The sequence below is a fragment of the Natator depressus genome, chromosome 21 (assembly GCF_965152275.1).
Source record: "Natator depressus isolate rNatDep1 chromosome 21, rNatDep2.hap1, whole genome shotgun sequence".
NCBI lineage: Eukaryota > Metazoa > Chordata > Testudines > Cheloniidae > Natator > Natator depressus.
This window is the reverse complement of record NC_134254.1, coordinates 6,704,125-6,730,763: the sequence shown is the minus strand read 5'-3', so window position 1 is coordinate 6,730,763 and position 26,639 is coordinate 6,704,125. Positions and strand designations below refer to the sequence as shown.

The 26,639-nt window shown below is 51.2% G+C and overlaps 1 protein-coding gene across 2 annotated transcripts in view; it reads left to right on the top strand.

Annotated features, from left to right (window-relative positions):
- The window catches only part of CDK18 (cyclin dependent kinase 18), a 69,349-nt gene that overhangs the window by 26,266 nt on the left and 16,444 nt on the right, over window positions 1-26,639 (top strand). Inside the window, exons 2-4 of one of the 2 annotated variants that reach the window (XM_074936372.1) lie at window positions 10,734-10,889; window positions 23,845-23,990; window positions 24,223-24,348. In XM_074936372.1, coding sequence (XP_074792473.1) covers window positions 10,766-10,889; window positions 23,845-23,990; window positions 24,223-24,348 — 396 coding nt within the window. In that variant the 5' untranslated portion in view covers window positions 10,734-10,765. The remainder of the gene's footprint in view (window positions 1-10,733; window positions 10,890-23,844; window positions 23,991-24,222; window positions 24,349-26,639) is intronic. The other variant, XM_074936374.1, reaches the window with a different exon arrangement.

Sequence of the window (26,639 nt, the reverse complement as noted above, 5' to 3'; positions counted from 1 at the left end):
AAGTGATGGAGCTCTATATTGAAGATACCCTAGACTAACGCCAACGTTTCCCAGAGTGGCCACTAATCTAGTGTGCTTTGGTTTTTGGATACTGAACTTGAGACACGGGGGACCAGATTTTCAGAAGTATCCACCACCCATTGCAACACTTCTGGCCGGGTTGGGTGCAGAGCTCTTTTGAAAACGCATCCCCGAGTGCCGGATGTTCAGAGTGCTGAGGAGCACCTGCCCCACCCACTGACTTCTTCCATCTGCAGGTGCTCAGGACCTCTGCAAAATCAGACCTAAAAATAGAGGCACCCTTTTGCCTTTGACAATTTGGCCATGGGTGCCTCAAATCAAGCACCCGAAGGTTAGTGGAAACTTTTGAAAGTTTGGGCTGAAGCTGCTTCGTTGAAGTGAAATATCTGAAACCAAAACTCTCCAGAGTTAGGCTTTGACTCAGTCATTGATGCAGCAGTCCTGGATCAACTCCCTAGTGTAGACGTGATTCCCACCAGTGCGGCGTTGTTTACACTGGTGCAAGTTACCCTGGCTTGAAACTGGGGTATGCTGCACCGATGTTAGTCACTCGGCTCCCTGGGTAAGTCATATCTACGCTGAGGGTTGCCCTGGTACAGCTAAAAACCCAGTGCAGAGCCTTAGAAACAATCAGGTAATTCATTTGGGCTGAAACTTGACCGCGTCAGTGATATTTTGCCCCAGCTAGGCAGGACTGATCACGACAGGGTGGATGCATCGCAGTTTTAATGTAGCTCGTGACCATACAGTACAAAGTAGAATGAATTATTGTTTCGGAGAAATGGGGGGGAACAATAACTGTCCCATAAATTACAGCCTGTGGACGTTTTAATGTGAACCCCTTCATCACGTGTCTGATCTTGATTTCGTTGGAAGAAGCAGCCCGTGTTACACAGTGCACAAAGCCATAAAGATAATGAACACCGAATAGTCCAGGCACATAGCAGGAGCGGTAACTAACAATATCCTTGTGATTTCTTTGCAGCTATTTTTACCCCCAACCCACTTCCTCTCTGAGCAGGTTTATATTTAGTAGCTTATAGCAGCTAATGCTCTGGTAGGTGGCAATGATAGGAAGAGAGATTCTGACTGCAATTTATGCAGCTCAGGATTTTCTCAGCACTCAGAAGTTGGTTTCTGTTAAGTCATTGGTTACTTGCATTCATTTTGGGAGTGAGTGGGGGAAGGGGCACACTTTTTCTCCATTCTCAGTTTCGCCATTTCAGATTTAATATCTTTTTATTCCCTGATTCTTCCTTGTTTCTCTACCTCTGGAATCCAGGCTCCTGCATAGTGCCCCCTTCTGGCAATGGCACAATATAGAATCGTAATAGTGAAGGGAAAAGAAAAGGGCTCTGAAGGGATGTCAACTATCATGCTTCAGGGTACAAGCCAACCTCTATCTGATGATGGTCAGGAAGAAATTTTCCCTTGTGGGCAGATTAACTGAAGGGTTTCTTGCACCTTCATCTGAGCTTGTGGGACTGAGTGTCTGGCACATTCATCTGAATATCTGATGCTGGACTAGATGGGCTAATGGTCTGATCCAGTGTAGTACTTCTGCTGTCCTTTTGTCATGGCAGGCCTGGTGGCGGTGGATGCAACAGCCCCTGTGGTTCTTCAGCCTCCAGGAGAAACAGGAGCTTATCCAGGGCCAAGCACCCTTTTCCATGAAAGGGGTCAGGTACCACAGACAGCACGTGCTGAGTTCCTGCACCATTAGGTGTCGAAGGTTGGGCCCATTGCCTGACCACCCAGCCTAACAGTGGCTCTGCAACATTCTGCATTCTTTCATGGACCCATTTCACCTCCCAACAAACACCCCCATGGCTTGGTTCTCAAAAAACGTCTGTTCTGTGCATCACAAGGAGGGGCTCTGGAGACCTCTACTGCCCCTCAGGGCCCAGTCTGAGAACCACTGCCTTGCTCCATTCCCTGTCCGGGGTACTAAGCACCAAGGTTGGGCAACAGCAGCAGGGTTGTGTTATTGCCTGCGGTGAGCTCATTCTGCCACAACCCGGGGCCACCCAACGAAATTCATAAGGCAGTAGGTTTAAAACAAACTAAAAGAAGTATTTCTTCACACCACGCATCGTCAACCTGTGGAACTCATTGATAGGGGATGTTATGAAGGCCAAAAATAATTGGGTTCAAAAGAGAATTAGCTACATTCACGGAGGCTAGATCCATCGATGGCCATTAGCTAAGATGGTCAGGGACACAACTCCATGCTCTGTGTGTCCCTAAACCTCTGACTGCCAGCAGCTGGGACTGGACGACAGTGGACGGATCACTCAACAACTGCCCTGTTCTGTTCATTCCCTCTGAAGCATCTGAAACTGGCTACTGTCGGAAGACAGGATACTGTTGACAGGGTACCGTTGGTCTGACTCAGTATGGCCGTTCTTATGTTCATTCTTAACCCAAAAGACTAGCTTACGTGGCCAGATAATAGCATCATGACCAGCTGTTGTGTCCTGGTTCCTAAAAGAATGGCCCCCTGGCAGCTGGTGCTTCGGGGCTGGCTCTGCCATCATGTGAACAAATCTGAGCTCTGAGGGCTGTAGGAAATCCTGTCTTGGAGGGAGGGCGGTCCTTATGAACGTGGCACCAGGCAGCCCAAGGTCATCTGCTGTGCCTTCACCGTAATAATAAATTTGCTAGGCTGGGCGAAATAATCAGTCCCTAAAACCACTGCTTTGTAGGGGCTCTCTGATTGCCCCTTGCTTGTGCATTGGACTCTGTCCTCCTTAGAGGCCTGTCTGCATGGTAAAGGGCCATACTTGTTTTTGCCAGCTGTCACTGTGGTGCTAGTCTTGAGCGTTGCCACAGATGCAGATTCCTTCCGTGCTTCACCAGATCAAACAAGTTCCTGGGCCTTGTGTCTGTGCGGCCCTTGACGTAATTCCCCGAGCCACACCACCTCTGCACCTCCCCCGGCCTCATTCCCTACTGCCGGCATCGTCCAAGACCAGATTCCAGAGTAGCTCGTTGCTGGCAGCGAAGCAGAATGAGCGTGGAGAGCTTTCCTCCTGATGCCACTGGGAAGAACAAATAAGCTTGACAAATATGCTGCTGAAGTCCCAGAACGGAGATTCCACTCAGAGCCTGGGATCTGCTCTCTTACATCCTTCCTGAGCAAGGGAGACTTTGTCTTGTGGTTAAGGCACTAGACCGGGATTCAGGAGATCAGTGGTCAGTTCCCTGTTCTGCCACAGACTGCCTGTGTGACCTTGGACAAATCACTTCATCTCTGTGTGCCATAGTGCCCCAGCTGTGAAATGGGGATAATAAGCCTCACCTTCTCCTGCCTTTTGTGTGCCTGGTCTATAGACTGTAAACTCTTCTACCCATGGGCTGCCTCTCACTATGGGTATGTCTACACTGCAGTTACAGGGTGTCCATTGAAGCGTGAGTAGATATACCCGAGCTAGCTTTAATCTAGCTAGCTCTGGCCCCAGAGCAGTGGCGCAGTGGCAGCATGCACTCTGCGCAGGCTGTACAAGCCCATCTGGAAGCTGAGTAATTACTCGTACTGTTTAGCCGGTGCTGAAACTCATTCTGCTGCAATTTCTTGGCGCCAGGACCCAAGCTCACTAGAGTAGAGCTAGTTCAGGTATGTCTACTCGAGCTGTAATCACACCCTGTGATTGCAGTATCAGCCTACCTTATGTGTGTACAGAGCACGCAGTATAAGGGGACCTCTGGGCTCTATCGTAACACACATGAATAGCAGAACGGTGCTGTTCTAAGTGAGGCTAGGTTCTGGTCCCCATGCCACGTCAGTGGTCAGAGGGTTTCAGGGATGATCTCTAATAATCAGAATTATTAACCAGGTTAAAAAAAAATAGGGCAGGAGTAGGATGGTTTAGAGGCTTGGTCAATGGGCTATGGAGCTTTTCACTGCTGGGTTGCTATTGGGATCAGGCCCAGATCGGAGTTTGACTGTTATTTCCTTTCAGTGGGTCTCAGTCTGGTTCCTAGTGGATCGACTAGTGCACAACACACAGATCTGCTCTAGGAATGATTGTGGGGAAGTTCTCTGGCCTGGGTTCTACAGGAGGCCAGACTAGATCACAATGTTCCCCTCTGGCCTTGGAATCTCGGACCACAAAACTACCCCCATCATTGGCAATCTGAGCGGAGAGGCCAAGGAGCAAAGCTGCTCAGAAATCAGTCTCTGTTCCATGGGAAACTCCAAAGTTTCGACATTTGTGTTCATGCTGAAAAGTCGGAATTTTTTCACAGCCTGGCAATTCTGAAAAATGTCAATTCAGAAACGTTGAAACTTTTAGTTTCAATAATGTTGACGTGTTTCATTTTGAGAATGTCAATACATTATAACATAAAAGAAAATATAGATCTGTAATCTTAAATATAATATGATTATAATATAAAAGTTGGAATGAAACGGGTCGAAACAAAACACTTTTACTTTATAAATGAAACGTTTCAATTATAAACAAAACGAGAAAGTCAAAATGATTTGCTCTGACAGCTTCCCAGCTAAACTTTCATCAAAATGGAAACATTCTTTCGACTGAACTGCATTTTCCCATAAACTGGTTCATCAAAAACAATTTTGAGCAGCTTTGCCAACGAGAGGTTGAAAGAGGGTCAGAAATTGCTGAGCGTCCACTCTCGAAATCAGACCCTTTTAAAAAGTCTCACGTTGGGTGCCCCAGAGGGTCTGTCTACACTGAAATCAGAGGTGCGACTGCGGCATGTCTGGACACACCCCAGCTAGTTTTCATCCAGCTAGCTCCGGTAAGAATAGCAGTGCAGCTGCAGCAGCGTGGGCTATCCGCTCAGGTCCATTCCCAGGGGCCTGGGTGGGGTTGCACAGCCCGTGCCACTTCCTGTATTGCCACGGCTTCACTGCTGTGGGTATCCCAGCTAGCTAGACCAAAGCGAGCTGGGGTATGTCTACACGTCGCACGTGCTGAAGTCACACCTCTGACTGCAGCGTACACATACCCGAAGTCACTTTTGAAGCTCTCCAGGGTTGGGCTGAGGTAGACAGACTGGTGCTAGTGTGTTAACGATAGCAGTGTGGACGTTCTGGTTCAGGCCCTGAAGCCCGCCTGACCCCCGAGGCTTGAGAGCCTGATCCCCAGCTTGAACCAGAATATCCACACAGCTCGATCGAGCTCCGCTAGTACGAGTCTGTCTGCGGGCTGGGAGGCAGTGTGGACATATCGTAGACATACCATAGCGCACCGTAGTGTGGACATACCTTGTTAGACTTGGTGGAGTCTTGCACTATGCTTTTACCTGCTCTGTGAAATGAAGCGAGGACTGTCATTTTCAAGTGACATCTTTCAGGAGGATTTGAAGCAAAGTAATTGCAGTGTCTGGTGCTGGTGTAATCTTCCTTAACACATCATTACCCATAATAATATGACAGTAATGATATCTGTTGTTCACATCGCGCTGTGGATGCCAAAGCACTTTACATGCTGTGTATTTGGCCCTAGCTACTGAGATGCAATCACCTCGGCAGCATCCAGCAGCAAAATGCGGCAGCTGTTTCACAGCATGCTATACGATCGTTTAGGACAGGAAGTGAAGAAGAAAACTGCAGTTAGTTCAAAGTGGGTGCAAGGGTGGAAGGAAAAATGTAATTGCCCATATTGGAATTGGGGTTAGAACCTCTTAGGGTCTACACTGGAGATGGAAAGTGTAATGTCCAGCTCATGTAGACATACCCTCGTTAGCTCTGATCCAGCTAATGAAGAGTAGCTGCGCCAGTGAGAGCTGCAGGAGGAGTTAGCCACCCAAGTATGTGCCTAGCATCTTGGACAGATAAATACTCGGGGCAGCTAACCCCCATGCTGCTTATGCCCCCATGGCCACCTTTCTGTTTTTAGTGCACTAACTTGGTCAGAGCTAGCACGAGTATGTTTACATGAGCCAGAAGTTACCCCTGCAGCTCGAAGTGTCAACATGCCCATAGTCTTTCAAAGAGTGCCAGGCCATCACATGGTCAGGAACCCTGCTTGCTGCCTCAGTTGAAAGACCGCTCTTTTCCTGCTGGGGTGTGGCTGAACATTACTTTGGAGAGAACACCCCCTATTCCGGCACGGATGCAGGGATGGATTTTCCCAAGAGTTCTCCCATCCGCTGTCTGTCGACTAGAGCCCCAGTTGATGCAGCCCAGCATGGGCACATGGCACAAAAGCTTGGTAGCTTCCCCCAGTGCTGTTTTAACAGCATGAGTGAGTGTACAGAGCTAGAGTGAGATACATCGGATCCATTTAGGTCCATTGATGCACGTGACACGAATGGCACTGTCTAATGTGCTCAGGTTAGATCTTGCTTAGCTTGCGAGATGGAGCGAGATCTCAGCCTGATTCATCACTCAGGTCTTCAGAGGATAGTAAATATTGGTCACCACTCTGCCGGGGCTTATTAAATAGTGGGATTAAGAGGACGCCCCCTGCCTCCCCTGTTCCCAACCCCCCAAGCCACCCAGTTGTCTGCTGTGATTCCAAATGTGCTCGTGCTGCGGTCGGCCTTTTGTCTGTAGATGGAGAGGTTTGCTAGGCTGGGGGACGTGCGGAGAAGTGGGTTTGCAGGAAATCTGGGTGAGTGCAGCCTTAGCTAAGGCTAATTCCCGGGGTTCCCAGGCACTGAAGGTGAGAGATTGCATCAGCGTTGGGAGGCTGGGTCCGGGATCCGTGGGCACTGATGCGACAGCGGCTGATGACCCTGCAGATGATCTGTTAAGGTTTCAGATGCAAGCGTTTCAACCCAAGTGTGCTGGTTGCCACAGCGACACAATGCATTAGCTCCCTGGATGTGGTGTCTGATCCCATCAGTCTGGAATGTGATCACTGTTTGTTTGTGCTAATATCACGGGGCGGCTAGGGGAGGGAATGAGCTACCAGCAGACAGCAATACAGCAGACCCCTTCCCTCTTTGAAGGTCCAGACGGGGTTGAGGTGTGGGGCAGAACCCCCTGAAGTAACATTCAGTGAACTGGGAGCCAGTGGCTGATACGCCCTTTCATATTCCTTCTGTGCTGCAGGATGAGTGACTTTAAAGGAATGCAGTGCTCCTGAATGGCAGTCCCCTGCCAGGTACAAGGGCCTGGTGGAGGGGCAGCTCATCTGAGCCCAAGGTATTCCTCCTTCCCCGTCATTGGGGGGGGGGTCCCTTTCAGGCCCCCACCTTCCCTCAGCACAGCCACCACCCTGCCAATCAGCATCAGGGCCAGGAGACAAGGCCCAAGGCAGTCAGAGACATAGCACATGGAGGATCTGACTTCAGCCTCTTGTCCCCCAGCCCACTAGGGCAGTGTGGGTGTGATATAGAGAGAGGTGCTAAGGTAGCAGGACCCTGATGTGGCTTTCCCTGCATCTCCCCCCCATCCCCGTGGACTGGCAGCTGGCAAGAAAGACACAGGGCTGAGGCAGTCAGTCCCAGAGCTGCTACAGTCCCGCCCCCTGCTAGGGCACATGGCCGTGAGGGTCAGAGTGAACTAGCCACTGGGCAACAGGGAGGGAGCCCGATCAATGGCTTTGCCTTCCAGTGCCTTGTGGCCAGCAGGGGGTAGCTGCTGAGTGCTGCTGAGCCATTGATTATTTCCCCCCTTCTTGTTAAACAACAGCCGCTACGTTTACTCCGCTGCTGTGCAAAAAAAGAAAAGAAAAAATAGCTTCTCTCGCAGTTGGAGGGTGAGCGGAGTGGGCACCGCCAGCTCTGGCTGGAGGCAGGAGGCAGGCTGTCCGGGTCGGTGGAATTCTGTCCAGTCATTATGGTGAAGGGTTCATTGACTGGGCAGCAGCCTTCCCCCTCCTGCCAGCACACCTCATCGCTCCATCGCTTTCACGGACCATGCTGCAGCTGGATCATAGTAAAGCAAAGCACCTGCTCAGGGCTGGAAGAGTAGGGGGGCTGCACAGGAGGACTGGCAGAGTGGGGTGGGGGTGGTAGTGCTGGATTAATAGGGGGCTGCAGGTTGCCACTGAAAGGCATCAGCTGATTTCTGTATGGGGAGAACCCAGGACTGGAATAGTGCGGGGTGGGAGGTGCTATGGGTCAGGATTGAAGGGCATCGGCTGATCTCTGTGGGTGGGCAACCTGGGGCTGGAATAGCTGGGGGCTGTCCAGGATTGAGGGGCTTTGGCAGAGCTGTGGGGGGAATCCAGGACAGAAATGGCAGGGCGGGGGGCTGCAGGTCAGAAATAAGGGGCATTGGCAGAGCTGTGCAGGGGTTTAGCTTTACGAGGTTTAGCTTAGGGCACAGCTGTTGTCCTCTCAGTTTCAGGAGCGTTACCCTTTTCCTAAAACTATCACCCCAGACAATTACTGTAACCAGAATGCATCCCAACACCAAGCACAGAATGTGAGCGGCTCCTAAGCCAGACCCTGTCTGCATTGCTGAGGGACGGAAGCTGCAGCGCCCAGTGCAGTGGCTTGTAAGCACTGGGAATTAAGAATGCTGCAGCCGTGCCCTGCACGTGTTCATTTAGCCAGCCAGAGAAACAATGAACTTCGCTCTTTGTCCCTTGGGGGTTTTCCTCATTTAAGGGTTTTATTCTTTAATCAGATCTCTGGCTAAGAGGATTTCCATGGCCATACAGGATTTGAATCAGTCAAGAGACTGAAAATGAACGGTGAGCTCTCAGCAGCTCACTTCTTCTACTCGATCTCAGGGGTCCCCTCCCAGTCAGAACCTCTGTCCTGTCTCCCCTTGGGAGTTCGCTGGTGCCCCAGAAAGTCTCTTTGGCAAAGGCAGAGCATAGAAACTGGAGAGACACAGGCCTGGAAGCTTAGAGGATTTTCCTTTTCTTCTCTGTGGGAGTTAGATCTTCTTTCTCTTTATTTGTTCAGTCTTTCTTTCCTCCCTTTTCTCCCCCACACCAGAGCCTCACCCTTTCCAGCCAGGACTGGGAGTCCAAGCATGTTGCAGACCAGAGCGAGACTATGTATTTATTTCGATATTCCTGTATTTAGGTGTCTAGAACACAGCCCCTGGGCACACATGATAATGAACAATGAAAAGGCAACCATCGGGGGCCTGTTAGACCACAGTTAACTAATGAAAACACAAGGGGCCTAGTTCCCTGACTTACAGTAAGGCCCCATATGCTGCTCTCACAACATAAAGGGGCCTTGAAGCAGGTGGAAGGCATACTCTGAGAATATCCTGTGTACTGGGGCCTCCCCGGCTGGTTTCGCACTGGCCTCAGAGCTCTATGCTGGCCTCCTCCCAGCACAGAGGACACACGAGGGGCGTAGCTGGAGTGCCCTGCATCTATGGCAATTTGCTTCCCAGGGCCCACAGGGAAGCTGAGCATATAACAGAGCAACCCCAAGGCTGCTTTAATTGTACACACAGGGAGCTGGGCAGGAGCCCGCCCCCAGAATACATGGGGCAAAATTGTGGCCCCACTGAAGCTAATGGTAAAACTCCCATTGACATCAATGGGGATAGGCTTCTCCTCTTGAGTTTTGGGTTCAAATTCACCTCAGGCTGTGAATGAAAACGAACATGGGCCTATTCCAGAGCCTGTGCTTGTCTCAAAGGGATCACACTCCTGACAGTCCCTGCTTAGGAGCATGTCATGGTAGGAGGGTTTGCGAAGTCCTGAATGCGCTTGTTAGATGCAGGAAAGAGTCTGGAGCCTTTCATCGCTAAGTCACAGGTTCGAATTCAGTCGAAGTTGGCGTCAATCGAGAGTTGTTACGGTCTGACAACTGTTTGATGATGGGCTACAGTGGAGAGCTTTGCTAGGTGTCAGGCTGTTCCCTAATGAAGGGGTGTTCTTAGTGCAAGCGATACCTTCGCTGACTCCTTCACTTGCTAAGGGGGAAAGAGTGTGACTGAGGTCGGCACGCTGCTGCCACGCCAGGGGGCGAGGGGAGGAGAACGGGCCATCGTCTGGCACCTATTGCTTGCTTTGTCCAATGCACTCCCTGTACAGCTCCGCGGGAATAAACCCAGCAAATGTAGATCCACTGGGTCCGGGTCATGTCCCCCAGCTACTCCCAGACCCTTCAGATCCGGCCTGATTCTGTTCTGCAGCTGCTGAGGCTGAAAGGTAGAACTGGCCTGTGGTGGTTATTCCCTGTGGAATTCTGCTGCTTCGTCTCACGTTATTAGACAGGTGCCGCAATCCATCCTAATTACCCTGCTCAGTCACAAGTGGCTTGGCAGCACATCTCAGCCGAGCTGACAGTGCTGCGCGCAAGAGGGGGTCAGTATTTTAGGTATCTGCTCTTCACTGCCGTGAGGCAGCAGCAAGAAGGGAGGCAGAGGCAATCATTCCTTTGGCTTAGCGTTGAGGATTCACGCTTAGGCCCCGATCCTGTAAGGTGAGCCATCCGGACAGACCCCTGCAGCCAGGCCAAGTCCCACTGAAGTCAGTCGGGCTGTGCATGGGCACATGGGTTCGTCCGCGAGGATCCCGTGATAGGATCGGTGGTTTGGGTCTGACCCAAGGCCTGCTGAGTTCAAGAGAAAGGCTCCTAGTGATTTCAGTGGGCCCTGGATCAGGCCTCCTGTTGGTAAACTCATCAGGAGCACAGACTGTATCTCGGGCCTGATTTTCACCGAGCGCTCTCAAGTCCCGTCAGTCAGTGCTGCAGGTGCCCGACACCTCTGCAAATCAGGCCCTGTGCGTCTGGCTGCAGCCCCGAGCGGCGGGTCCTGCGTGCAATCCAAGGCCTTCAGCCTACTCTCCTTGCTTTCCCCTTCCTTCCAGGGCCCTGCCGTCTCGCCGCAGCACAGGATACAATGAACAAGATGAAAAACTTCAAGCGGCGGTTTTCCCTCTCCGTTCCCCGGACAGAGACCATCGAGGAGTCGCTGGCCGAGTTCACAGAGCAGTTCAACCAGCTCAACAACAAGAAGAATGAAGGTGAGAGGCCGGCAGGTTCATTGTGCCAGCAGGGGAAACCAGTCCAGACTTGGCCAGGATTCCCTCCAGGCACAGACAGTTGGTGCAGGGTCAGGATTTCTCTCCACTTGACCTTTAACTGTCTCAAATGGGCCCAGAAAATCAGCACAAATAATGTGTGTGACCTTGGGCGAGTCCCTGGCCACTCTGTGCCTCAGTTTCCCCATCTGTGAAACAGGGGTAATACCTCCCCAACATTCATTCCTTTATGGGAAGCGCCGTGGGTAGAAAGTGCTGTAAAAGAACAAAGCATTATTATTTTTACATCTCAATACACATTAAAGACCAGAGCAAAAAGTGGGGGAGGAAGCAGCTCTTCTGCTTAAGGCCTGCGCTTTGTTAAAGCATGGGGCCCCCTTCTCCCTGCCCAGAAATAGTAGCGATTGGCTCAGGCTCTTTGGCAGGGCTCAGGCCTTGTTCACATGCACAGCAGTTCTCTCCCCTCACAGGAATTGTCTCAGGCTCTCTGCAAACTCAGCCACACACCGCTCCCTCATTTCACTCATTTATGCCTTTCTCTGCAACCACAACAGCTAGAAACGTCCTTTTAAAAAAAAAAATCAAGGCTGAGACCCTAAAGTAATCACCTGGCTCCTCCATCCAGCCGTCTGTTCTCTAACCTAAGTGTAGAAGAGACCCAGCAGCCCGTTCTAGAGATGGCTTTCTTTCCTTCTTGGCCCAGCTCCCTGCCCCTCGGCAGTGCCCGCCGCTGCGAACAGATTACATCCCTTCGTTCGCATCAAGCTGCCGGCATCTGCACCCCCCCTTAGCAAGCAGCCACACTCGATGCTCAGAAGAAGCCATGGTGCCTGTTTGCTCCCCCCACCCTGGCAAACTGACAGGGCTATAATTAGGAACAAACCCTTAATTACAGGCATGAAAGCTACTGGAATGAAACGGTGCGAGGCTAACAAAGTGCTGGGTGCTGACAGCAGCAGCTGGCTGCACCTTCCTCAGGGGACATCAGCCCTGGGCTCTCTGGCCCTTGGCTCGTTATCGGTGTGCACCAAACGCAGGCTCTGCCATATAACAAGGCCGCTACTTTAATGAGTTCTCAGTCCTGCTTGTGCCTGGCCCCCTCCCCTTCACTTTTCAAACCAAGGTCTGCAGCAGCCCACTTGTTCTGCCCACCCCTGCTGGTCAGTACCTCTCCCCGGGTGACCTGGATGGAATAGGAGCGAGGGCAGAGCTGAGTACGCAGTTGTCTCCCTTTCATGGGCCTTGAGTCTGTCACCTTCTTGACAGGTTTCAGAGTAGCAGCCATGTTAGTCTGTATCCGCAAAAAGAAAAGGAGTACTTGTGGCACCTTAGAGACTAACCAATTTATTTGAGCATAAGCTTTCGTGAGCTACAGCTCACTTCATCGGATGCATTCAGTGGAAAATACAGTGGGGAGATTTATATACATAGAGAACATGAAACAATGGGTAGCTCACCTTACCTGATCACTCTTGTTACAGTGTGTATGGTAACACCCATTGTTTCATGTTCTCTGTGTATATAAAATCTCCCCACTGTATTTTCCACTGTAAAATGGAAACATTTTTCGCTGTAGCTCACGAAAGCTTATGCTCAAATAAATTTGTTAGTCTCTAAGGTGCCACAAGTCCTCCTTTTCTTTTTATAGTATTAAACAGTTACCTCCCACTGCACAAGTACTCCTTTTCACCTTCTTGAGGATCCCTGAACCAGGCCCGGGGGGTGTCTCTGCCCCCTACATGGCAGGAGAACCTAGTACAAGTCCAGGGATATGTCTGTGTCCCCTGTGTGGCAGGAGAACATAGTACCAGGCCCAGGGATGTGTTTCTGCCCCCCTAGGAAACAGAAGCCCCCAGTAGCAGGCCCTGTCTGTATTTCCTTCCCCCTGTTGGAGGCAGAAGAGCCTGGCACCAGGCTACAGTTTGCTTCCCACGGTATGTGGTAAATTCCTCACCCTGCAGCCTGTGCCCTTCCCATGCGGTACAGCCCAGATATGGTGCCCATCTCCACTGTCCCCAGTTCTGCGTCATTCCATCGGCTTCATTCCCTCACTCCCATATAGCCTGCTCCTTCTGGCCCGAGATCTCTTGATTAAGTTTCTCACAGATTGTAAACAAGCCTGTGAAGTCACCTCTGTGCTGCCCTTAATCTCCTTCCCCTGAAAGCTGCGGATGTTATTTATTAAGCAGCCTGACAGCTGCATTTGTCTGAAGTGTCTCTTCAACCCTGCACGGATGGCATTTAATAAACCCCTTGCTGCTCGGAGCTCCCTGCCCACAGCATTGTGCCATCCAGCATTGGCAGGGGCGGGCTCAGCAGGGGAATGCTGCGTACAGATGTACCAGGCTGTCTAGCACTCTGTTGGCTTGATCCACAGCTCACTGATGGCAAAGGACACCTTTCTACAGATTTCAGTGGTCTTTGGATCAGGGAGGAGGCCATGGTTACTGCAGGTTGGGGTTCAGCAGGAAAGGGGTTGGTTTGCTTTTTTCTGGAAGGGAATCGAGCCGGGTTTGCTCCCCAAGTTCATCTCTCTAAGGGGAGACTGGGAAGCTCGTGGGCGCTAATACAGCCGGCTGCATGCAGCTGCACCATTGGCAAATGCCTCGGTCTGGCCCTGTTTTACAAACCTGGATGCACTAAGCCTTCTGTGAGGTCGTTCTCATTATCCTGATTCTACAGATGGAGAAATGGCTGCACAGAATGGAGCAGGGACTTGCCTATGGTCATGCAGCGAGTCAGTGGCAGAGCTGGGACCAGAACCCCAAAATCCTGAAGTTGGGTTTTGTGCTTCAGTCACTCCTCCAAGCTTCCCCCTGTGCGGCCCAGGCCCAACCATTACCGGGTGTGTCCTTTCGATACTGTCGCGTATGGTGCAGTTTAAATATTCCTGCTGCCCGCATTTCTGAACGAGCCTCCTGGGCTCTCTCTGCCCGTTCTGCGTGGCAGGCCTGAAAACAGGGTGCATTGGCATCTCCTCAGGTGAACGTGTACTCAAGGACAACACGTGCAGGGAATCAAATTTCATGCACCGTGGAGAGAGCTAATCATTTCAGGGATCAGGAAATCATTTTCCTTTCATCGCGCTGCAGAGCTGGCCGTGGGGATTATTTAATTATTTTTTCCCAGCCTCAGCCGCTGCTGACAGCAGGTTATTGGAACTGTTAGACTCAGAGGCAGAGGTAGAATGGCAAATCCTGTGCGGGGCGGGGGGTCCCCAATAACCTGTCACGTAACCAATGAATGCTGCAGCCTAAAGGGGGGGTGTTACCATCTCAGCGCTGGTGTTTTCCTTTATTATGAGCCATATCACTTATCAATTGACCCAAGCTCTGAGACACGGTGCCGCAGGGCTTGTATTGCAGTGTAGACATACCCAGAGAGTTTAAAGCCAGAGGGGACCACAAGATCAACTGCTCTGACCTCCTTTATAGCAGGCCACCACCACCACCGGGCACCTGCCCACTCACTCAACAACCAAAGAGAGACCCACGTATTGCAGCCTGCAGGGGACTAGGGCTTACAGCTGGATTCCCCGCTGCTGCAGCAGTGGGAGCGCTAGTGTAGACAGGCTGCTAACAGCTTTGCCTCCCTATTGCCTGGACTGGCCCTGAGCAATGTTAGGTGACGTGGGCCTGATTTTCAAAAGCACTCAGCACGTTGGGTGTGAGTTAGATGCTGAGCTCTTGTGAAAATCCAGCCATGAGCATCGTAAGGAAAGCAACGGGGGTGCTGAGTGCTTGGGAATCTGGCTCTTATTTAGGGGCCTAAATGAGAGCCCAGTTGTTTGGAAAATCCAGCCCCAGCTGTGGGTGCTAAGTCCTGGGAAGTCTGGCCCTGAGTGTTTTGGGAAACCTGGCCCTATGGCCATTAAAAACACCCATGCTCTGGCTGTGTGAGCGCTTCTAACATTGCTGCCCTGCTAGAGCAGCTGTGGGAAAGGCCGAAGAGAACAAAAACAAGGGTGTGAAAAGCAACATAGGGCCCTTAAAGGTCACTTGGTGTGACCCCCAAGCTGCCCTGAAGGGCTGGCTTGGGGGATTCTTTGCCTGGTGTACAGCCGGTGTAGCCAGCTTTACGCCAACTCCTCCTGCCACCGGAGGTGTATCAGGCCCATCTGGGAGCTGGAGGGGCTGTGACAGAAGCCAGAGTGCAGTGCACGCCATCCATCCCCATCCAGCAGAATGGTCCCTAGGAGACCATCCCAGCTAGTGTAAACTGGAGCAGGCCTCACTTGGTCCAGTTTGGCCCCCAGCCCCCGCCCCAGGAGCAGAGGAGACAGAGAGTGGCTTAGAGGCACGCTGCTTCCCAGTGTGAGCTATAGCTGAGGCTTGAACCCCTGATATTTAATGAAATGCCGGGGCAGAAAGATGCCAAGGGGCTCTTTCTCGGTACAGTCAGTAGCCCAGACAGAGCTGGGCTACGCTTAGTTTTGGGGCAGAAGGGTCCTCCTTGCCTGGGGTGAAATTCTCCCAGGACCATGTCCTGTGTGATGGGAAATGAAATCCCAGTGTCTCTCTCCCTCGCTCAGGCTGCGCACGGAGGCTGATGAGGCAAGAACTAAAAGCAAACAGCTCCCTGGCTAGGTACAGTGGTTCCTGGGGAATTTCACAGAGTCTGGGGCACCAAGAGGGGAGGGGGCAGTTGGGTATATACGCATGATGAGATAGTGAGTCCTCTGTGCCCTGCAGAAGCCACACCTGAAACGTCTCTGCCCTGATGCTGGTGCTGCTTCGCTCCCATATCGGGGGCTTTGACATTCCAGGCACCCCTGGAGTCATGGAACTCAGAGGTGGAAGAGACCCATCGGGTTATGCACTCCACACCCGACAGTGTTCATAGGAACACTGCAACTCCTAGAGTCCATCCCGCCCAGCCTCCTGTCTCTGACAGTCGCCAGCACCAGCTGCCGTAGAGGAAGGTGCGAGAGCCCTGTAGTTATGGGATAACCTGCCCCCATTGTGTTCCTTGTGCATTGTCCAGTCTAGATTCAGTGTCCCAAGCAATGGGCTTGCCCGGTCTAGGAGATCTCACCATCTGGAAGCTCTTCCTGCTATTCAACTTAAGCTTCCCCTTTTTCCTCAGAGTCCTCTCTGTTATTGTTGACCTTGTTTTCAGAGATGCTGAGCCCCTGCATCTCCCATTGGCTTTTATCAGATTTGGGGGTGCTCAGCATGTCTAAAAATCCGGCTGCTTTAAACCCCTTTGTACCACCTTAAATAATTCCCTTCTCTGTGGCCCTTGCACACTTCAGCTGCTTGTAGACTCCTGTCCTCCTTAAGCCACCATGCAGCCAAGCTGATACCTTTGTGGCTCAGATGAGGATTCAGAGAGGAGACACCCCCCTTCTCTCTGTCTCGGTGCCAGCTTGTATCTGACCCTCAGGAGCCCTCAGCTGCAAAGGCCCCACGTCTGCAGCAAATCCTGCTTCCTCAGCGGCTTAGGAGCATGCAGTTGCAAAATATTTATCTGTTGTTAAAAAAGGAAGGGAGGGAAAATGGGGGTGAGGGGCTGGAAGGAGTCTAGGAAACAGTTCGTGCATCCATGTGCTGCATGGTGTAGCCCACTGGCTGGAGCAGAGTGGCGGCCAGGAACTCCTTGCTTTCCATCCTAGCTTTGACGCTTGACTTCTTGTGTGCCCTTGGGCATGTCCCTTCACCTCTCTGTGCCCCAGTTTCCCTCTCTATCCAATGTGCGTGATGCACAGTGGGGTTGTGAGGCTGAGTTAACATTTGTAAAATGCTAAGTGCTATACACAGGGCTGTGGCTAGGCGGCTCTCTCCCTCTCCAGCTACTTACCCCTGGGAGTTAATCGCAGTGGGATTTTGACAGGTTTCAGAGGAGCAGCCATGTTAGTCTGTATCCGCAAAAAGAACAGGAGGACTTGTGGCACCTTAGAGACTAACAAATTTATTATTAATAAAATTTGTTAGTCTCTAAGGTGCCACAAGTCCTCCTGTTCTTTTAGTGGGATTTTGTTTGCACTGGAACCCTGATTCCCCATTGTCCTACACCTGGTGCAGTCAGGTACACCAGTGCAAAGTGAGTGTAACAGGCTACCAGGCTTTACCCCACATTGCATTGTAAATGGAAACACAAGATATAAAGCAGGACGGAATCAGGCCCGGGTTTTTATTGTGCACAAATCATGCCGCACTGGTGTAAGTCATAATCATGGTTAGCACAGCGCAGCTACCCGCGTGGCTGAAAGCCTTGTCATTCTGGTTGCAAATCCAGAGTCACTCCTGATTTGCAGTGGCATTAATCAGAGGCAAACCTGGCCTTTGCTTTGCCTTGCCTCCCAAGAAACAATGTATCGAGGGTAGAAAGAGGCTGAATGATCCAAGATCTGAGTGGGGCTCAGCCTTGCAAGCTTAATGGAGATTTAAGAGGAGAGTTCACACTTAGCGAGGTAATTAAAAGTTGTAACTCAAGCAAGCAGTGGAGGGTTTTGGCCCCTTTCCCTGGGAGATCAAAGCTTGTTTTGGCAGAAGCAATGTTTAAATGTATTTATAAAAAGAGAGAGAGAGACTCGTCTAAGGCAGCTGCAGTGTCTGCCGTCTCGCTTTAATTTGCTTTGATATCCTAGGCAGCCTCATTATTCTCCGGATGTCGGGGCCCGCTATAATCCACATGAAAAGCAGAGCGGAATCAAACCGGCCCTGGCTTTCACTCACCCAGAGCCTGACATCATCTCCAACTAACACCCAGGCAGGGTGGCGAGCCTGCAAATGTCCCTGTTGGAGCGTCCCCTTTCCCTATGCCTGCAGTTCGCTTCCACGCTGCGCAGGCACCTCGGGGTGGAGGTGTTAGGGAGTGGCTGCGTGCATGTGACCCACTTTGTCTAGCCCAGGGGCATTTGGAGAGGGCCAGATTCCAGCCTTCATTGCAGGGTCTGCGGGCTGAGATTCAGATCCAGGTCATCACACTTGGCTCAATCCGTGGCAGATCCCGTGCTGATTTCAGTGGGCGGTTTGCGCAGAGAGCAAGGGGCGAATGCAGCCTTGATGAAGTAACCGCATTTTAAAGGATGCTGTCCTTTGCTGTCACGTGCAGCCCCTCTCCAGGAGAAAATCTGCTCCCTTTTAGGCCAATGCTCCTGCAGTCGGCTCTCTTCCTTCCCCATCCTCTTTTCTCTCTTTCTCTCCTTCTTCCCCTGTCTCTGTGAGTCTTCTCTGCTCTTCCTTTTCCGTGTCCTTCCTTCCGTGCTGCAATTCACACCTTCCCATGGCTTTCCCACCCTCCCACCTTCTTTCTCATTCCTTCTGCTTGAATGACCAGCCGGGAAATAGTTCCTGTTGACATTGTAGTGAGCTTTAGAGTTGTCACTCCAGTGAAATCAGTGGGGAACTGGGCAGCTCACGCGCCAGAGAGCTGTTGTATCAGGTATCTGCAGACTCAGGCAGATTTCAGTGTGTCACTTTACACTTGCTTCTCATTTGGAAGGTTTTCTTCTCAACCATGGGGGATAGAAACTTACCTGGATCCTGGAGAACCTGAGTATGTCACACAGGCCACATAAATACATTGCGCAGGTTAGGTCCGACCTGCAAGCCATATGTTCAACACCCCTGCCTCAGTGACTGCCCCGGGGACTCTAAATGTATGTCTGCACTGCTGTAAAGCACCCAGGGCTAGCCTGTGTCAGCTGGCTCAGGCTTGTGGGGCTCCGGTTGCAGAGCTATAAAACTGCAATGTAGATGGTCGGGTTAGAGCCCGAGCTCTGGGCTTAAACCCGAGCCCAGATGTCTACACTGCAATTTTATATCCCCGCAATGAGCCTGCATCAGCTGACACAGGCCAGCCATGGGTGTTTTACTGCAGTATAGACGTACCCTGACAAATGCGATGTGCCGCTTGCTGACCGAAACAGGAGTTCTCTTTTAACTGAAACAGTAGGGCCCAGGTGTTCAGAGCCCAGGCCCAAGCCTGGCTGATGACCTGTGGTGTCTCTGTGGCCAGGTGTCCACTGCCCAGGCATGCATTCATGCGGATCCTACAACAGAGCTTGATTAAGGCAGCCTCCTGGCCCTACAGTCTGAATGCAACAATGATCCGGCTGCTTCCTTCTGGGATGGTCCCCCTCACTTGCAAGGACTCGGGCGCGAGATGGAAACCAAGTCCCTCTGGGTGGACTTGGGAGGAAGGGTCTCTTGGTACCTTCATCCCCCTGAGTAGACTTATGCAAATCAGCACCACTTCAGGTGCTTCCACACCTCATGGTGGGTTCTGATTAGGAACCCTAACAGACAGAGGCCAGACAAGAGCCGAGCATCCCTTGAAACCTTGGGCACCCTTATTACACCAGTGGCAGGGAACCACATTTGCCCAAAGCCATCCTCTCTTCGGGTTGTTCATCTGCTGCATCTCATCCGGGAGATGGGCTAGTGAAGCCAGCCTTGGCTGTGTCCTGGTCTGAGCAGTGCCCTCTGAATGTAGCTCTCTTGCTGATACCCAGCGGTGAGCTGTCCAAGTAGATTGAAGTCAATGCAGTGAAAGCCGCATTAGAAATAGCAGAGGGCAGTTTCTGTGCAGCTCTCGGCTAACGGTGTCTCAGCAGGAGGATGGCCGAGGGACGTGCCCTGGGCAGCTGAGCTGAGTGTATTTTGGTCAGGAACTCTTCTGCTGACATTTAGCCTTCTCTTGCTGAGTTATTATGTATGGGTGGGCGCTGTTACTTCGAGTGTTACATCCCCGGTGGATTCAGCAGTTAGTAGGTTTAATACAGAGGGTCCTGAACTAGAACCCAGATCTGAACTCCCCCCTGTTCCTTCAAACTTTGGCTATGGTCAGAATCAAAACCTGACTCTGGAGCTTAACTTCTCCTAATGTCAGGTCGTTTGGATTTGGGGTGCTAGTTTGGCCCATTCTAGTACTAGGAGCAAGCCACACGTTCAGATCGGGGGAGGGGGTTTAGGTAGAGCCCCATTGGGTTTGGGCCCAGCTCTGTTTCTGTGAACTACAGATTCCTAGATGTTAAGGCCAGAAGGGACTGTTCTGATTATCTAGCCTGACCTCCTATGTAACACAGGCCAGAGAATTTCACCTGGTAATTCCTGCGTCTGGACCAGTAACTTGTGGTTGACATGGGGCATCTCTTTAAACAAGGCATTCAATCTCGATGTAAACTGCAAGCGATGGACAATTTACCATATCCCTTGGTACAGAGAACTCCTTGGCAGGTGAAGCTTCCCTGCCATGCAGCACAACAGAGAGAGAGAAAGCCCACAGTCTCCTTACGCTGCAGTAGCATAGTGGTTGTGGACCTCTTCCATCTGCATTACAAAATGCTTGCCAGGCAAATGCTTTCCAATGACTTCTGTTGACAAGACACACTCAGCCTGGAGCAGCTAGCGGCCTTCAGCCTGTGAAGACGCAGGGAGCGGTTTGGTGGAACCCGGGCCCCTTCAGAAACGTTTGTGATTCAGTTCCACTTGGCACCATGCTAGAGGGCCGCTGTGGTGACAGGCAGCCCCCCAGCAGCAGTGGCAGCAGCAAGAAGATATTAAGGGGAGTTAGGGCATCTTTGCATGGCAGGACACTTTCCGGACACTCCTAGTTCCCCGGGCTCACCGGGGAGGGATCTTGTGGCTGATACCCCATGGCAGGTCATGAGATGTCTCCCTGGCTCATGCTGCAAGCAACCAGTGGCGCTCCCAGGGAAGGGAGCAGCTTGCCAGGGCCTGCTCTTGATGTACAGCATTTTCCTAATGCTGCGGTGCTCTGTGCTCTTAATGGCCATGCCCCTTCATCCCTCCCCCCGCAGCACTGACCCTGGTGTTTGTCACGTCAACAGTTTATCCTGTGCAGAGGGTAAATTGCAGTGTAATAATAATCAGTATTAATGGTGAGCCCAGGCTGAAACCTCAGATCTCAACGTGAGGGTGTTTGGAATTTGAACCCTGGTGTGAAATTCACTAATGGCTCTTAAGGATAACTGTCAGAGGGCAGTAGATCCCTGCATAGAAACGCAGAGCTCTTCTGCTGATTCACACTAGCAGCCAGACCAGGTGGGTCCTACTAGCTTCAACCGAGGAATACAAAAACCTTGGAGTGTCTCTCTCATAAAGCAGAGAGAAGTAGGGAAGGGACAGAGGCCCTGCAGGGAGAAAAACAAAGGAAGGGCTAAACTCAGGAGGAAGCTTGGGCTGAGGGATGTGCTTTGTTCTTAAGAATAAGGGAAAACCTCAAGAAAGCAGGGTGAGCTTGGGACACTGTCTTTTTTTTTTTTATAACTGTTGTTGAAACCAACCCTTGAGTCTATTCCAGAGTGATGTAACTAAGCCCCATCCACAAAGGCTTTAACAGTGGCCAAGGCAGTGTGTCTGGGCCCAGGGAAGTGTTGTTAAGGAGGTTGATGGATGGATCTGTTTCGTTGGTTTTATGCTGCCATCCGTGCCTGTAGTATCTGGGCGCCTGCCAGGTAAAATCGGTAGCAGTAGTGAAGTCTCTGGTGGCAGCAGTCACCTGTCACCCCTCTCGAGCTCTGCTGCCAAAGAACAGTTGGCGTCCTTGTTCCTGCCATGTCATGTAGACAGGTTAGCAGTATCTTGTGTTCCACTGTGTCAGAGGCTGCAGAGAGGTCCAGCGTTGCGAGCATGGGGATCTCACCTCCATGGTCCATGACCACAAGAAGGTTGTCTCCTAGTGCCACCAGAACTGTCTCTGCTGTTCCCTGGCTTCTGATGGGGAGACATCTAGGTTCATGGCTGACGTTGCATGCTGCTGGAGTTTGATGATTACTACTTGCTCAGTTATTTTGCCTAGGAATGGGAGGTGGGTGACGGGAGGGTAGTTGGAGAGATCTTCAGGGTTGTGTGATGGCTTCTTGAGGATTGGGCCAACTATGGCATTTTTCAAGGGGTTTGGGAGGTGTGTCTCTCTGAAGGAGACCCTGACTGTTTCCATTAGTAGTGGGCACAGTTGTTCTTCACTAGCTTTTTCCAGCGAGGGGGGCATGGGTCCATGTCACAGGCTGTGGGCTGTAATATTTTCCTGGGCTGAAAGAAATGGATCCTTAAGCAGCTAGAGAGCTTGGGGTGGGCTGCTGGAGGAGTTCAAGAACCGGGTCAGAAAGGAAGCTGTGTCTGTGAAGAGGGCATTTACGCCTGAACAGCAGGTCCCCCATTTCTGGCCTCTTTGTTCTTCTTGATCTGTTAAAATGCCAAGCTCACTTGCAGCTCCTTCTTGCTAAAGGTGACAATCCCTGTGGCTGGCTTGTGCACCCATTACTCACGCCGGTGAGAAGTTACTATTGTTAATTGTATGACAGTAGAACCTAGGGACTCGAACTGAGGTCAGGGACCCATTGTGTTAGGGGCTGTACATGCACGTAGTGAGAGACAGCCCCTGCCCCAAAGACAGTACACTCCAAGTAAACAAAGCGTAGGGGGGATGCAGAGGCCCAGAGAGGGAATTGGTCACACAGCAGGTCAAGGACAGAGCAGGGAATAGAACCCTGGTATCTCTCTGTCCGACTCTCCTATCAACTCTGTCACCTAATGTGCAGACCTTTCTTCCCCTCTGTTCTCCCTCTCTCTGTTTCCTCAGCGAGCTGAGTTCTGTATCAATGACTGGTTTCTGTGAAAGGCTGTCTGTGCCAAAGGCAGTCGCCTTGTGTTGTATCCATGCCCTCACTGTGGAAGGGCCTGAAGACATTGTCATGTGTCTGCTGAAAGTCTTTTGTAAGGGAGTCAAATTTCTTCCACTAATCCTCGCAGGACTGTTTTGACTCCTCTTTAAATAGCCAAACTTCATTCAGAAACATCTAATTAGCAGAGGCCTTGTTTTGAATGGCTCTCTTGGAAATAATGCCCCTGCGAATTTGGAGAATCCATCTCACAGGGATTCGGGTGACCTGTGTTGAACTCGTTAAATGTTTTACTGAGCCAGGGTCTGGGTCCCTGCGCTCCAGAGCTTCCTAGCAACAGACGTTAATTGCAGACCAAGGAGGAATTAAGTGCAAGCCTAAAACTGGAGTCCTGAGGGAGCTTTGTGGCTTATTTTGTTCTGATTTCCTGCTTCTTTCATGGCGCCTGGGACTTGATGATGCTTCAGACTTGTAATCTTAAGAGAAGGGTTATTATTCGGAATCTCTTCAGCCTTCAAGAGGGCTGCTGTGTTTTAGGACCATTTCCCAGGACTACGTAATTTGCTGAGAAGTAATGGGCTGGGGCGGGGGAACTCGTACCTTCCTCGGGAGTCTGCTGGTTTTATTGTGCAGTAAAGGACACTCTGCCCCCCTTTAATCCCATAGGCCCTTTGCTCAGAATCATTCAGGTCCCTGGGAGTGAATAATGATGACGATACTGCTTGTGACAGGAGCTGAAGCTGCTCAGCGCCAGAGAGAGAAAGCCTTGCTCGTGGTGAGGAGTAGGCCTTGTTGAAGCAGGTGGTGCTCCATGAAGGGTAGAGTGCTAGGTAGTGTTTCCTCCCGCATAAAGCACTGGACTGGGACTCAGGAGACCACAGTTCTATTCCTAGCTCTGCCAGTGGCCTGCTGCAGGACCAGGGGCAGGGAACAGTCTTTTCAATCCACGTGTATACAGTGCCTAGCACAGTGGAGCCCTGCTCCCTGACTGGGGCCCCTAGGCACCACCTCAGTTGTAACAGCAGAGGTGCTATAGTTAGTAGAAATCCTTAGCACTTCTATTCACTTTGCAAACACACATTAGCTCCTGCAAGCTCCCCCCGGGATGTAGCAGTGTTGGCCCAGTGTTTTGGAAGGGAAACCTGAGCTGCAAAAAAGGTGAAGGGACTTGCCCAGGGCCACAGAGGGGGTCGGTGTTAGGGCAGGGATCAGTGTCCAGGAGTCACCTCGCTCCCCATCCTGTACTCAGACTCATCAGTGGAATGTGATTGTCCCATGTATTGATTAATAGTGGCCTTTTGGTGCCATCCAGTCTATCCACTCTGTCTCTGCTTCCTCTCTCATCAGACCTGGCACAAGGGCACCTGCAGCTGGGCCACCTGGGCAGGGGTTTCCGGGCAGAGCCACCCTCCATTTCCCCCTCGGAGGTGGAAGGCCAGTCCCCGAAAGCTGTGCGCTACCGAAGGAATAACCAGCGCCGCTTCTCCATGGAGGCAAGTACTGGGTGGGGCTGCACCTGTGGTGGGGTGAGGAGGAGGTGCATGGAGGAGGAGCTCCGTGGTTCTCATAGGTAGGAGGCAGTTGTCTAGGATGTGGGGTGGGCGGCATGGGGAGTATGTAGGCTGAGGTGAGTGGCTGTCAGGCACTGCTCCCTGAATATCTGTTTAAGATTCTCAGCTGTGTCAGGTGCTTTAGACACTAACTCTGTGCTGGCCCTGTCTGCAGGATGTCAGCAAGCGGCTCTCCCTGCCTGTGGACATCCGTTTGCCCCCAGAGTTCCTGCACAAGCTGCAGATGGACAATCCAGAGTTCCCCAAGACCTTCAGCAGGATGTCTCGACGGGCTTCCCTCGTGAGTCCCACAGCTCAGGGGGTCTGGGTCTGGGGGGAATTGTGTCAGGCCCACCACACTGTGCACGTATCCCACTGCTCACTGCTGTCTGTTTAAATCCTCGTGCACTCGTGTGCAAATTCCCATGTGAATGCCCATCCACCCACATTCCCACACGTGCACATCTCCACCTGCCCACGTGTACACACTGATGCAAGTAAATCGCTACTGCACACAACCACAAGTGTAAACCATCACACACTCATGCCTACACTTGCGTCAATCCTCACCATGCACATGCTCGCACCTGTGTGTGCAAATCCTATGTCCATGTGCAGTGCAAATCCCCACCTGTCTGCACGCATACTGCTACAGGTGCAAATCCCCTGCGCCACATGTGCCCACGCCTGCCCCTCACATTCGTACACTCCCACGTGCCCACACTAAGGTTTGATTCTTTGAAAGGATGGGGACTGAAAGCCACTTGGCATTTAAGAAGCACCTGCTGGTGGCCGCCGCTTCTCGTTAAAATGCGAACGCTGGAAAATAATGAATTAGTCTTCGTACTAATTTTGGAGTTTCACTTTCTGTATAGCACAGCATTAGCATGTATAATGACTACAACACGGCGCCTTATTTATGAATACGCCAGCACGCTTCCTAGGCACCAGCAACACTCTGTGTTGCCCAGTCACTGGGTCCAAGGCCTTGGCAAGCCTTGGACAGATATCTAGCCCCAAGTGGGAAGAATGGTGTAAGCTGGTGTACTGACAGCACACACCTACTTGTGCAGTCTCTTGTGTCTATTGAATAACATATACCTGGGTGAAGCGAGTGTGCTATAAATATTAGTAATCCTGTCAATGAATAATGAGTGTTTCTGTAAAACTCTCCACGTGGCGGTGTGCCATTCGTAGGCTGTCGGATCATGTCCAGCCTCCCTCACATTCCAACAGTCACGGTATTAGGTCCACCAACTGTGCAAAATAGACTGATGTCGCTGCTCCTGTGGGAGGCAGATTGTTCAGGGGAGTGGTAGTGAAGCTACTGACACCATTGACCTCATAAGTCCCTAGTTCAAATCCACCTCGTGTCAGCAGCCAGACTGTAAGTTTCCCTCCTCTGTGTTTTGGTGGCTTGTGTGAAATGAGTGGATGGAATGGGTGCTGATTGGAAAACGCGGGGAGGAAAATGCAGGGAAAATGGCAGAGAAGCCAGAGAGACTGACCTCCGTTCTGTAGTAGGTTGGTTCCTCCCGGATCCCACTTGTAAGGGGGATTGTGTCCCTGCTACAGCCTGTAGATGAATAGTCTCCAGGACTTGCCACCGGTTTAAAATTCACGCACCGTTTTCCTGTCCAACTTCAATCAGACGACCATGATGTTCTTTATTCTGGGAGACGATGACAAACTATTTCTCTGCTCCATGGACGGTGACTGCACTGTTCCAAAACTCCCTGTCGAGTGACAGCTGTCTCTCTAGGACCGCCTACTGATGGAGAGATGTATATGGCATGTGTTGTAGTGATTATTATGGTACATATCAAAAAGTGGAAACCCACTGAACTTCCCTGAGATAAGAGTTGTGTTTGTGACTGTCCTGTACGTAAACACGTACCAGGTGTGTGAGAGAGACATGCTAGTTACGTCACAGGAACACCTATCCATGGGATTCTTTCATCGACCTAGCAGTATGTACACTGGGGCTTAGATTGGCTTAGCCACATCGCATGGGGAGCGAAATTTTTCACAGCCCTGAGCAATGTTATTAGGTCGACTTAATGTTATAATGTAGACCAGGCCTCAGAGATAGTCCCTGCCCCCAAAATGTTTAAAATCTAAATAGACAAAGGCGGTGTCGTTTTCCCATTGGGAAACTGAGGCACAGAGAGGTTAACAGACTTGCTGACGGTCACACAGAGAGTCTGTGGTAGGAACTCAACCCAGGTCTCCCGAGTCTCCGTCCAGTGCCTTAACCGCAAGACTACCCTTGCCGTGGTTGTGTCTATGATAGTGTGTCTCTCAGTCTAACTTGAAAGAGTGACCATTGCAAACAGGAAATGTCTCTTTCCTGGTTGGTTTGAAAAGTACCTGGGATCAAGGAATGGCATTCTACTGAAGGTCAGATATGTGGGAATTGACTTTTAGCACAAGGAAGGGGCTGCCTACTTGATGTGATCCTAGGGTAGATGTCTTTGATGAAAGCGGCATCACTACATTTTAAAAAAAAAAGCAAAAAAAAAGCTCATGTTTAAATTCAGACTTAACTGCTCAAATACCAGGCTGACGGGTGAGGAGGGGACAGATGGACAG